This window comes from Eutrigla gurnardus (assembly GCF_963514095.1).
Source record: "Eutrigla gurnardus genome assembly, chromosome: 1".
NCBI classification, from domain to species: domain Eukaryota; kingdom Metazoa; phylum Chordata; class Actinopteri; order Perciformes; family Triglidae; genus Eutrigla; species Eutrigla gurnardus.
The window spans coordinates 18,843,497-18,857,780 of NC_139915.1; the positions used below are offsets into that span (position 1 = coordinate 18,843,497).

Genomic DNA, 14,284 nt, shown 5'->3' on the forward strand with positions numbered 1-14,284 from the left:
TTGTAGAATTGGATCAACTGTGTCCGTACAATAAATAAGTATAAAATATATCTCTTAGCAATCTGTGTTTTTTTTAAAACACATTAGACATACAAAACACTAAATTACTGCTACAACCTCCGAAAAAAGACCAGCTATTTCGGCAGAGGGAGGGGAATCCTTTTTCTTGCCGGATTGAAACAAACGTTCCTTTGTTACGGATGGGTCACAAACACTGATATGAAAGAAAAACATGGTTGGAAAACATCACAATATCAAGTGAGCGAGTGCTCGGAATTAAACAGAACAAGTTAACATCCACTGGTCTGGATGCAAGACAAATAATGTTTCTCTTTTCTTCTTCTTCTTCTTTTTCTCTCTTGAAACACTTTAGTCAGATAAAGCAAGCATATAACCAAACAAAGAAACCACTCACTTCTACATCTGTCACACACCACAGAGACCTGCATGGGAAGGATGCACGCTGATGCACATACATTTAACATGCGTTTGATTAGCTAGCTCACACTTTCTTAGTATTTGCTCCCTTTGCTTTGTATTTGCATCATGGCCTTGCAACCGAAGCTGACGGCCCACTGGAGAAATGGCCAGTCGTTATACAAATATCACACAACCAAAAAGGATCTCCTGGAAATGACTGCTGTTAAATGATTAACGTTAAAGGGAATTATCTAATAATACTTTCTCTTTTACAATGTATGTTATCGTGTTAAAGAAAACTGGCAGTCCCCTACGAATCCCAATCATACACAACTCTTTGTAATACCATTTATGTTTAATTCCAGCATTCTGTGCCAATGCAAGAGCTGTGTTAAATAATAGAGTTTAGTCTTGGTGTGATCGGCTCCTCACTGAGTCTACTTTTTAACTTACAGACTGAACTTTCATGTGTTTATGCTTCAACAAAAGACAACAATTTCTTGACAAAATTTTAGAGCCTTTGGTACACTGTGTGTGAAAGGCCTAACACCCCTCCAAGATTGAAAACATACTCCAAGTCTCACTACTCAGAACTCCCACAGGAACAAAACATACTCAGAGAAGTTGTCCTTGGCAGTTGTGTTTTTGTTAGCTCTGTTTTGTGGCCCCCCTTGGGACCCTGGGCCTGGTATCCATCCTTGACCACGATTGCCACCTTTTGTTAAGAAAATATATTTGGACTTAATCTATGTTTAGTTTCCCAGGATGTATATTGAAAAACTCTCCAACTGAAATGCACTGGAATAAAGATCTTAATCTGGGTGGCATCGCATTTTCTCACCATACAAAATACTTCCGTATGACTGTCATTGGTAGGAGTCCAGTAAAACAGTTCTGTGATTACTAAAAGACTTCGCTATTGGTTGGACAACCTTCCCAAGACTGTCAAGCCTTTAACCAACTGGTTGTGCATTGTTCTATAGTGGTTACAGCCTTCCCTAATCCATGTGAGGGTTCATAAACTTCAGGCATCTGAGCTGAAGATATTTCAGGTACATCCAACATGACAGAGACAGCAGGAGCAAGAAGAAGCAACTTTGCTCCTTTAATGGTAATCATCTGGAATCAGCATGCCTGCCTGTTAGCTGCACCAACAGCCAGTCCCTGACGGATTTGTGCCATACATGGTCTGTTTATGTGCCATGCTCCACCTCTAGACACTTGTCTACTTGCTAACTGCCTGACTTATTAGACATGCTTTCATCTTACCTTCTAGTACAGTGTCTGCATTTAGGTTCAGCCTTTAAGTATGACAAAAACACCCATTCATTTATTTTCATAAGCTCACTCTTCACACAACTACTTCCATCCCTTTTCGTGTGAACAAACAAGTGCAACACCATGAATTCATACGAGGAGAGCATGCACCATTATACCTATTTGAACAATTACTGCACCTCAATGCTCTCCATGACAACAGGCTGTTCGCCCCGTGTTTATGTAGGGCCTTTCGGAACAGCTACGAATACTCTTTCCTGTAGATAGTCACTTATGAACTAGCTTGTTTGCAAGTTTACCTCGGCTTTGCTCCCACACTTTATTCATTATTTCCATTTTTACATATTTATCATATCCAAGGTCTCAACCCTCTATGAACTAGTTAATTCCAAGCATAGCAACTGTCACATCTTCAAACAGCTCTGCCAAACAGTGGCATCCAACATGCCAGAGTGCTGGGGTAAACCAATAGCGAAGTCTGTTGGAGGGCCAATGATATTCAAAATATTAAAGGTTGAACTGTCTTTAGCCAAAGCTTTACTAGGGGGAGTCAGCTCATGTTTTTGTCTTTTGTCAGAGAACTTACAAGTCGACCAAATAACTAACTAAGTTAATGTAAACATGACACCAAGTTACTGTCAGCTGTTTGGTTAGCCAAAATCCAATGGTTATTTTAGCTGACAAGCTAATGTTATGGAAACAATAATAATAGTGACACAATGACGGTGTCTAGTCAGAAAGAGAACCAATATCAATCATGTCCAAGAATGTCTGTGGTGACGGCCGTGTTTCTGCAAACACCATTGGCTGTTCTGAGCTGAGGATCTCTGAGGGTGCGTTTTTACCTTAATGCCCTGGGATTCATTACACAGATACAACTCATGCTGAGTAGCGCTCACCCTGGGAGGGTGTTCCTCTTTTAACAGCCAATTATTCTGTCTCACCGCCAAACATAGAAAAACACCACTGATCCTGGACAATGGCTTGGAGCAACTGACTCTGCGGTGTTGGCAGTGTGTATGTGTAAGTGCGTATCTGTTGCTTTTTTTGGTGGGGGTGGGGGTGGTACCATGGGTCAGTATTTTGGAGCTATATAGTCTCTTGGCTGTTCTCCCCACACTGCCTGCCTCTCATAGCTTCATCTTGTGGACCACAGGGACAGGCAGGACCTGATGGATCTTGGCTCGGTCGGTGTCCACCTCCATATGGATCCAGTCAGGGTGGAAGGAGCCCTTGAAGCCCACAAATGCTAGCTTATCTGCAGGGAGGCCAGATGACATTAAAGTCAGTGACATAATCAGAGCAGCAAGGTGTTTTTTCAGCATTGCCATGCCTCACATTCACTTCTGAACAGTATGGGGAGCCTCTGATTCTGCACACAGGTAGCAGGGGGCTGCAAGTGACCCTGGGCTGAGCTCCGCACCTGCTGCTACTCCGTAATGCTGTCAGTGCTACCATGGAGCCCACACTGAGTCCAACTGCATTCCCTGCATAAATATGATTTCATTTCTGTGGAAAAAAAGTTATTTCAGAGAGAAGCAGACAGTAGGGTCTACAATATGCATTTGAATAATATATCCAGGTTTTCTAACTGATTCAGCAGCAAAAACAGAACCACCACATCACCTGGCGATCTAGACAGAAGACAAGGAAATGAAGGGACAACACCTTTCCTGTATAGCCGGTAGATCTTTACAGTTTTTTTCTGATTGCTAAACGACAGCGGGCACAACTGCAGCTACATGTGTAGAACTCTTACTCCTTTTTCATTGCTTGAACACAGTTTTCAGTTTTCTCTCCACATTTCTCTCCTAGCTTTAAGCACAACCTTCACAACACTGTGGATTTACAGCACTTTGTTCACATGCTAAACACACCGCTATCAAAACTGTAAACCTCACATTCAAAATACTATATTTTTACAATTGTACCCAAAGGCCCAACAGGAGGAAGAGGAAGGATATGTTCAGATGAAGGAAAAGGCTATTGTTGACATGGTTTCATTACCTAAAAAGAACTGGTTTGTCATAAAAATAAAAATGTTCATGTGAAAGTATTTCACTCTTTTCTTTAAAGAAAATATTGACTTGTGTGAAGTCACCAACACTGGACTGGCCATCGGGCATACCGGGCATTTGCCCGGTGGGCCAATGGCGATTTTGGGCCGAGCCTTTCTTTTTTTTTCTTTTTTACTAATTGTACTGTTGTAAGTAATGGTATTAGTCATGATACCTATTGGTACACAAAACTGGTAGATTGGCCCCTTAGTCATGATTGATTCTGGGCTGGACCAATTACAGCCGAGAGCCGATGCCCCCTCCCTCTTGGGCCTTGGCTGTCAATCAATCATACCGAGAGAGAGGAGAAAATGGATGACAGCAAGAAGTGGAATCTAAAGCTCTTCAGGCAGACGCTGCCAAATGTGTTAAAATAACACAGATGTTTGCTGGTGGTGACCATGGCGGAGCTTCAACTTCAGCAGCAGCAGCAGCAGCAGCAGCAGCAGCAGCATCCGAAGCAGCCGCAGATAATAATGGAGGAGGTGGCCGTCAGGTGGATGAGGGGAAGGGGAGGCAGGAGAAGGAGAAACCTGCGGCCACTGCCAGTGCATCTTAATAGGTTTTAATGCATAAGACACAAGGTGGAATAAATATAAGAATGAGGTATTGTATATACAAACTGTTGTTTTCTTTCAGCCTTAACCTCTCACTGTCTCTTAAAGGGTGCTGTCAGTCATTTTTGGAAGCCTGCCGTGGGTTCCTCTAAGTAAGTACTGTATAGAATACATGATTCAACTATTTTTCTAGAGTGAAGAAGTCCATCAGGTGTCATTCTTTCTCACCTTTCTCTGTTTGTCTCCTTTCACTTTAAAAGGTTGCCATGTTTGAGGAGATGTGCTGTGTTGCTGTGCTGAGTGTTGCTGCTGTGGAGGTCTAAGGTGACTGTGGATTGATGTGGTGAGTACATAGTCTGAGAAAATATCACTTAATCACAATCTGTCATTTATACATTTTATTATTCAGCTCATCTTTGTTCCTCTCTGTCACATTTTCAGGATCCCATCATACATTGTTTATTGTTTGTTCAGGAGGTCCTCTAAGTAAGTACTGTATAGAGTATATGCTGCAACTATTTTCCCACACTTTTCTAGATACCAACTGTGATCATATAAGTCCATTAAGTGTATTCTTTCTCACCTTTCTTTCTCTGCTGTCTTGTTTCACTTTTTAAAGGTTGCCATGTTTGAGGAAATATTCTGTGTTGCTGTGCTGTTTGTTGGTGTGGTGAATCAATAGTCTATGAACATATCACTAAATCTGTCATTAATTAATTTCAATAGTCATCAATGATTATGTCTCACCTCTATTCCTCTCTGTCCTAATTTCAGGATCCCATCATACGTTGTACATTGTTCAGGAGGTTAACTAGACCAGGCAGCCTTTAGGTTTCCGCTAAATACTGTAGAATAACTGGACTGGGAGGATGGTGTAGGTTTAAGTTTATTAGACAATTACATGTACACCAACAAGACAGTGTACAAGCATTGTCACAAAAAAAGTTTGTTGTCATTCATAGGCTTCATTGTCTTTCCATTGATACCTGGTGGGCCAGTCTCGGTTGAAAAAGCCCGGGACGATTTTTTGTCCCAGTCCAGCCCTGGAAGTCACTCAAATGATTCAAACTGTAAAGATGAAAAGTGTCTAACTTCTGTGTTGGTGTCTGATGTTAGTGTGTTTCTTTTCACTGTATTCTGAGTGACAGTGTGTGTTCATCGTCATGACAATGGTTCACAGTGATTCCCTGCACTGAGTCTGTTTACAGCTGATGTAAACTGTTTAGTTCCGGTGACTGTTGGTAATACAGACTGTGGTTAGAGTTTTACACAGCTGCAGTTGTGATCACTGTCGTTTAGCAATCGGAAAAAAATGTATTCACTGTTCCATTAAAAATACATTCAGTATACCTTCAGTAGCTAGAGTAGCATAGAAGTGCTTATGCACGTTAACAGCTGTGTCAAATTCAGTGGCTGCATCCTTTGGATGGTCTGCTTTTTTAGACTGAATGCGTCACAGCAGCTGCAACAAGGCTGCTGTCGATAAATGCGCCCTTCTGTTACTGTATTTGGAGGATCCAACCAGCCTTCACCTCTGGTTCTGAAAAGTGAAGCCAAATCTGAAGTGTCTTAAACTTTAATTCTCTATGCTGGCCATCAGAGGGTGACTCCTCTAGTTGCAAAAGGAAGTCCAATTGCAAGGAAGTCTACTAGAAAATTACCTGAAGATTGGTGGCACCCCCACCTTAAAGTCAGCACTAAATATTTTGTGCAATCATGTGAAATCTGTAATCAGTTTAATCCAGGGGTTTCACTCAAGGCAGGACTAGGATGTTTTCCAGTTCATTCCATCCAGCATCTCAGGGACTAGTAAAAAGGGTTAATCTTACTATCAAAGAAGGATCGGCTAAAGTCTGCGCAGACACAAAACTAACCTGAATCGAAGCCCTCCCTATAGTGCTATTTAACCTGAGATCCACTCCAAATGCGACAATGAATGTCAGCCCACATGAGAATTTGACAGGAAGGAAAATGCCCTGTCCATTTACTACTGCACCAACAGACCTGTGTTACGGCAGTATGAAGATCTGAGTGAGTATGTTAAACAACTGAATAACACTGTGATAAGCATCTCTCAACAGGTCACAGAAATACTCAGCAAAGAACAGGACCTCTACGCATCTCCTGTTGAGGTGGGGAGCTGGGTCCGAAGTCAATAAGCTCAATTGGTCCTCCCCCAGGTGGAAGGGACTGTACAAAGTAGCAGAGGCTACATCACATTGTGTGAAGGTTTGGTTGTCTGATGACAGACTGAGCAACTGGATCCATGAGACACACTGTGCACTGACTCAAGACCCAGAGTGAACTTTGACTGAGGTTCAGACTGACTTAGGAACCTCACTGACTGACAATGACCATGACTCTAGAAATGACACCCTACCAGAGACTGGACAGACCTCAACTGACGAAACCCTCCAGAAATACTCCACTATGGAGACCAGGTTGTAGTCAGAAGTAGCTTCATGGCAGTCCACCACCTATCATGACTCTCTCTATTCCCGCAAGTTTAAACGTAGCTCATTTGACTTATATCAGAACTCCCCGACCTACATAGATGCAATTGATGCAAGTCCCTAGAGGTGTACCTGATCAATACAAAATTGGTAGATCAAGTCAACGCAGGGTTTGAGTCATCCCTGTTCTGGTGGGCCAGTATAAACAAAAATGTGAACGGAATTAATTACATTAATTTTAATGTTCAAAGGCTTATTAATATGGCGAAAAATGCCATTGCCGGACTTCATGAACAACTGGCTGCTACTTGCCTGATGACTGACTAAAACAGAATGGCCCTCTATTTCCTCCTAGCAGAAAGAGGTGGTGTGTGTTTTCCCAAGTTTGCTGTGTGTTCATCACTAACAACACTGCCCCAGATGGCTCCATAACTCGAGCCCTCTCCAGCCTCAAAACTATGTTGGTAGAGTTATCAGAACACTCAGGGATAGATAATCCGTTATCTGATCGGTGTCTTGCCTTTGGCAAGTGGAAAACATTAATTTTGTCTGTATTACTTTCACTAGTTGTTGCATTGGGATAGTTGTCGAACAATGGTCGGAGCTAGCTGGCGCTACACTATGATTGGCTAGTCTGCATTCGAAGGGCGGAACATAAAGTAAATTCATAATACTGTTGTATGTTACTACGTATGCAGTGTTGGTCATCTTACTTTAAAAAGGTAATTACCTACAGTTACAAACTACTTCCTAAAAAGTAATTGAGTTAGTAACTCAACTGAGTTACTAAAAGTATTGTAAAAGTAATTAGTTAGTTACTCAGCAAAGTAACCAAGATTATGTTGTTAGGTTCTATAACGTTATTACGTTCTATAAGATATTTAACATCAAAGATGTTTATATTAACTGATTGAAGAATAAAAAACACTATATACAGTATTTTAGAACATTTGGTATTTTTTTGAACTCAATAGATTGCAGTCTGCCATATGATATGCATAGAAATACAAATGTAACTGTATATTAGGCCTACTGCACAATAAACAGAACACTATCCTACTCATACATATTCTGTAAAGTAACAATATTAAATATTGAAAATATAAAATATAAAGCTCAGGCTAGCTGCATTTGGGCTTGGGTTAGCAGCAGCAGCAACAAGTGTTGTATTAGCATGTGTTGATGTGAGGTGCTTCATAAGATGTGGGGCAGACGTGGATAAAGTCTTTTTTCCTGGGCATAGCGTGCATGTTACATAAACATTCTTGCTTTTAAGTTCAATGAGCGAAAAGTAGTGCTGGCCAGTTCGAGAATTCTACCTTTGCATTTCCCTGGCTCGTCGCCATTGTCACTGTCTTGTTGTGTCTGGTAGTCAGAGCGTGCAGTCAGACAGCGTGAGCACTCTAACGCCATTATTACCAACACTGTATGTATGTCATGAAGGCTGGTTGGGGACCGTTCAGTATTTATGGAGTGGACCACTGGGGGAAAATAGGGGAGGGGGCTTAATATCTTTTGTTGAGGGGTTATGCATAAATTGATCAGAGGTCCAAAAATCCCTCCGGTGGGTTTTAAAATAAATAACGTACTGTCCCTTACTGTAAAAAATGCTGCTTTTCTGAGTTAGTAGTTAGTTTAACAATTTAACTGTTAGTTAAACACATTTTCTGTGGGGTTTTTTCATCAATAGGGAGGGAGTGTGTTCATGGTCCGACAGGAGGACTGATCAATGCTACCATCGGCCAGCATCAGTGATGTTAGTGACAGGAGGTGCTGCACAAAGCCCAAAGATATTAAAAGACAAAAACCCACCCAGACAAAGTCTGTTCACCCTGCTGCATTCTGGGAAGAGATACACAAGTATCAGCTGACAAACCAGCAGACTTCTCATTTATCGGACCATGGTTGTCCAAGGAAATGTAGATGTACAGCTGTGGATCATCAACATAGGAATGGTAGGATACATTGTGATCCTCTATGATGGCACAGAGGGAGCATGTATGTATTAGCAGTTAGCTCTGTTGTATACCAGCTTAGGGGTTAACTTCGAACTGTTAGATACAGATATAGGTAGTTACCTTTCAATTTGATGCTTTTGTTTGCTCCGAGTCTCTCCAGGACTTTAGTCCAGGATCCTCTGGTAACCAGACGCCCCTTAGATGTAACGAGGACAATTGAACTGGAGAACAAATGAAAGACAGCACTTAAGTATTCACATTTATAGTAGCTGCATGTGTCTTTTAGGCGTGTGTTGTACTGGAACATGAGACTCTATTTTATCATCACAGATATGAAGTTTGGCTCAGTGTAACATAACCGTGTGGTGATTTAATGTAGATTCTCTCTTTCTTTCTCAGCATCATCCAACAACAAACCAAATAACTTGGTGGTAAATCACCATGAAGAATATTAAACAGAGTTATACTACAAACTGTTGAAGGAACAGCTTTTACCCGTCTCTCAGTCCACTGATGTAGTTGTCTATCTGTGCAGGGATGCCCTGTAAGATGGAGTTCCTGAAGCCTTTGTTCTCCACCAACTTCCCATCATGCCCGTCGATTACCGTCAGTTGCACCCCGTCCTCTGGTTGGTACAACTTCCTGCCGTTCACCTGTCACAGCATAGCCAGCCAGTCACACTACAGGTCTGAGATATTTCAAATGGCACTGCAGTGAAGTCATTAATTTAGTAGAACTGACATCAAAACACACAAGTCATATCAAATATGGATCAGTCTACGGGCAGCAGAGCGGCATATTTCACGTACAAGGAGCGAACTATAATCTTACAGAAATACGAAGAAGTTAAACATATAATACTGATACTGATCCATGTTTGTGATTGGTCAAATGCTGCAAACCCCGCCTCTTTCATGTGCACGCGCTCATTGCTGGAAAGGGAAACCCTGGGTTGACTTACCGAGTTGATAACCAGCCTCGTGTGACCGGTTATCTCTGATTGCCTTTGTTAGGGTTACTTAAGCTGGATAAGATACCCGGGTATGTTGAACTCGCTGAGTAGTACAGGCCTCCGAGATGTAGTTGTCTGAGCCGTTTCACAATAAACTAGATGATATGATTACAAACTCAAATTCATCATACAACTCAAACGGAATCAAATAATTATTTGTCTCTTGCCGTCTCTACCGTATACATGTTTTTTCAAAACACATTGCTGATTATAGATCATAGTAGTAATGTGACTTAAGATATAAATGAATAATTCCATAAAATCAGTGCAAAAATAATGCTCCCTCCCACCTGGCACATTGGCACTGTGTAATTTGTCTAGAGTTTGTCACGCCGGTGAGGTTTGTCTCATCTTGTCTTTTTGTCTTGTGAAATTTCCTGTTTTATTTTGAAAAAGTAACTCCCCTTTCGTTTCAGGTCACTTGCCCTTCCTCATGTGTCCCTGGTCTGATGTCATCCCTGATTCCTGATTGTTTCCACCTGTTGCCCATTATCCCTCTGTGTATTTTAGTCCGCGTCTCCCCTTGTCTTGTGCCAGTGCGTTTCGTCTCGTTGTCACGTCAAGATCCTCCAGCCATGATCCATAGCCTTGCCAAGCTCTGTCAAGTTTGTATTTTTGCGTTCTTTTGTTTGTACATTTTGTAGTCAAGAATAGTCTTTGTAGCATAGTTTGTAGCATTTCATAGCCTTGTTGTTTTTCCTCCCTGTGGAGCGATCTTATGTTTGTACCTTTTTAAATAGTGTAGTTATTAGTACTTTTTTTTTTTTTTCAGAATAGCGTTGTTTAAGTTTTTATCCAAGTTGTGTTGTTTTTTTACTCATTCGGAAAACTACTCAAGCCACTCTCAAAATAAAAGCCTGTCTAACCCATTCCAAATCTGCATGTGAGTCCTCTCCTCTGTCCAAGCCTGACATAGTTTTCGTCTGTCACAGTCTTCTCTTCTCCTTTTTCTCCAGAGATTTTTCATTGTAACCTCGCCTTAATCACATATATTTTAGTGCTGTCAATCGATTAAAAGAAAATTAACTAATTAATCGCACAATTTGCCGTAATTAATCGCAATTAATTGCTTTCTTTCTTCTTAAGAATAAAGTATGTTATGGATATTTAAATGTAAAATGATGGAATTTATGTAGAATCAACACAAGGGAAGTAAATTCAAATACTATTGTTAAATAGCAGCTTTTTTAACTTTAAGCACAGATTCTCTCATGTGAACTACAGATTTCCAAAGAAACCATCAAGGCCATCAATATTAACTGTCAGCTTGAAAAAGGCATATTTCTTATATGCACTAACGGAACACTTCAAAAAGGTCCACAATAGAACATGCAAATATGGAAAAAAAGAACAAGGAAATATTCTGCTGTGAAGTCAGAATGATAGATCCTTTTCACTCCATAGCACAACAATTCAGCTTAGTCCTCCTTTACATTCAGCCCGTTACTGAGACAGACCAGTCTGTTTTCATTGTCAGAGGACAAAGCGGGACACGTCGTCATAGGTCTTACGTCGGCCGCCACGGGAAGTAAACAAAACACAGCTGCGTTAATTTAGTTTAAAAAAATGAACGCGTTAAATATTTCATAATTAACGCAAAGATTAACGCGTTAATTTTGACAGCACTTATATATTTTAATCTTTTTTAAATCAAGCTGAAAAAAGGCCTTTTAGATCACATCCCCATTATTGTTCGCCTACTTAACAATATATCCCCCAAAAATAAATCATTGTATTGATATCGATACTAATACATCAACTAGTAGCAACCAATGATATCATGACCTCCATCAATCAAATCTTTCAATCATTTAATTTAATTTAAAATCGGCATCTCTACTGTTACTAACTCGACTGGCTGCGCTTTCCGGTCCAGCAGAGTCCACTGAGGTCCTGACCGATGCAACTGGCCTGATGCTGGAAACACGATATTGTAGCTCCACCTGCTGCTGTGACTGCTCAACTACTTCTGATTTTTGGTCTATGGCGACATGGTTGGGATGGATCCATCTTGGCGTGACTGTGCCTGCTGCCATGAACTACTACTGTTGATACTATCTCTTTTAATTCTACTACTAATAATAATTAATATTAGTTTAAAATGAATACTAGGCTACTCCTAAGATAACTTCTGTTGTTATATGACACTTTAAATAAAATTGAATTGAATAATGGTAGGTTATGAGATAAATCAAATCAAATTCCTTCTTGTTATTTGTGACATAACAAAGCGAAGCCAGTGGTGCAGTTCCAAGATGGTGACTGAAAAAATGCTAAAAATCCAGGCTTCAAAACCAGGTGGCTGAAGTCATGACTATGACATTCCTTCCATCCTGTTTCACTGGGAAATACGTCATCATATAGAAGCTGAAAACTTTAAGAAGGCCTTACATTTTATGTTTCTGTATGTCCGTGCTTTCTGCTACAACTGAACTTAGCTAAGCTTTGGGACTCATAATATCATTGGCTGAGAATGTCGTTATGACGACACTCTAGAACACAAACATCACTATTGAAGGTTCTGGACATGAACGCAAAGTAGAACAACAGCAAGAGATTTGGATGAGTTGCTCTTTTGTAGAGATACTGCGTTGTTCTTTTGTGTAGGCCTATATACTTGTTTGTTCTTTTGTAGAGATACTGGGTGGTTCTTTTGTGGAGATACTGGGTTGTTCTTTTGTCAAGATACTGGGTTGTTCTTTTGTAGAGAAACTGGGTTGTATATTTGTAGAGATACTTGGTTATTATTTTGTCAAGATACTGGGTTGTTCTTTTGTAGAGAAACTGGGTTGTTCTTTTGCTCACTTGTGACAGAGCTACTACAGAACTGTCATGTTCTGACCAATTGTCTGCACACAATGCCACTTGTTTTTGAGTTCTGACTGAGGTGTACATACCTCAGTAAAGGCAAAGTCCTCCTTGATGTGGAAGAAACGAGTATTGTAGGACTCCAGTTTAACCTCCAGGAAGTGTTCAGACGAGTGCTGAGAGGAAGCAAGCAAATACAAATTTGGAATTAATTCACAACATTTAGCATTTCACAGAAGCAATTTGAAGTCAGTTTGCAGTTACCGCAATCACAGAGTTAAAGGAGTCATAACCTGGTTTTATACGTATCCAGCCCCCCTTGGATCGCTTTGGATCAATTCGTAAAACTTATTAGAAAAAAAAAAAACAATTTTAATCAAACATTGAGCTTGTTCTGACCCTTTTTCGTACCGCGATTTTATCACGCGAGATTACGCGCGAGGTTTTGACTGGTCCGGATGTGCATTGTATAATATGTAATGAGGCGCGCGTTGATTCGCCGCAGGAAGGACAGAGCCGGGGGGGCTTGCCTGCATGCAGACTCCAAAACATAATGGCGGCGCTTCGGCGATTTCAGGTAGCGGACGGGGCGGGGTTGGGTGGTGAAAGAGGGGTGGGCTTATGCAAGTAGCCGCCACGGTGACGTCACCGTAGGCGCAGAATCAAAATCTCGTGCTTTAGGAATGCACACCCTTGTGTGCTATTCCTGTTCGGAAAAAGAGCAGAAGCGAAAAAACGGCGCCACTTTCAAACTCCAGCCTTTCAGGCAAGTTTCAACTGAGGTCAAACACAGATATGCATGTTTTAACAAGAGAAATTGCGATTTCCTGGTGATGACTCCTTTAAATAAATTACATTAAAGAACCACAGAGGAGATTGTAAATAAGGATAAAACCTATGGGACTTTCACTGCAAGGAAAAGTACTTCTCAGAAATAAGGATGTATGCAAACCGTTTCAGGATTAAAAAAATATAAAATCACACCTTGTGGAAATATATAAAGCCAAGTATTCAGTATGAACATATCTCAAAGGGTCACATGATGAAAAATCAGTCTATGGATTAATATACCAAACTCCTTATGGCGATACAACATAACTGACTTTGAGGAATATTGTGGACAAGACTATAAAAACGATTTTAATGATTAAATGTTAATTTATTTGTTGCCTGTAGTATTTGTCAGAAAGTTTCACTACTATATTAATTAAATCATATATCAAACAACTCTAGTTTAAGATATAAGTGATGTCTACCTGAGCAGAGAATGAAATCACTCTCTCTGTTCGAGTTGTTATCAGAGCTTCCGCTGGCTTCCACAGCATCGCTTCGGTCGCACCACGCTACCAATGCAGTTAGCTACTAAGATGACTTTAACACTTAGCTGTAAAGTTGACCTTGAATTATGAATCTAACAGTTTCACACCAGAATCCAGATGGATCCAGATCCAGTAAGGTTGCTGCTCGGGGTACCAGTCTGCTGCTTGTGTTCATCAGATCCACCTGTCGCTCCTCCATAGTCCAAATATGGTCACTTCCTTTACTGGTTGCAAAAATTCCAAGATGATGACGGTCAAAATGCTGAACTCGAGGCTTCAAAACCGTAGTCCACAAACCAATGGGTGACATAGGTGTCATGATGACTACGTCCACTTTTTATAAAATATCTATGGTCATAGTGATGACAACAGATGGCACACCTGGGGCCTATACTACAAAGCAAGTTCAACATACCATATCT

The 14,284-nt window shown here is 40.7% G+C and overlaps 1 protein-coding gene across 3 annotated transcripts in view; it reads right to left on the minus strand.

The window, feature by feature from the left end:
* Nucleotides 1–940: 940 nt before the first annotated feature.
* Nucleotides 941–14,284, minus strand: part of cemip (cell migration inducing hyaluronidase 1) — a 264,056-nt gene continuing 250,712 nt past the window's right edge. For all 3 annotated transcript variants that reach the window (XM_084006631.1, XM_084006632.1, XM_084006633.1), the window contains exons 26-29: nt 12,633–12,719; nt 9,219–9,376; nt 8,844–8,944; nt 941–2,956 (exon numbers count right to left, since the gene is read on the minus strand). In XM_084006631.1, coding sequence (XP_083862757.1) covers nt 2,829–2,956; nt 8,844–8,944; nt 9,219–9,376; nt 12,633–12,719 — 474 coding nt within the window. In that variant the 3' untranslated portion in view covers nt 941–2,828. The remainder of the gene's footprint in view (nt 2,957–8,843; nt 8,945–9,218; nt 9,377–12,632; nt 12,720–14,284) is intronic.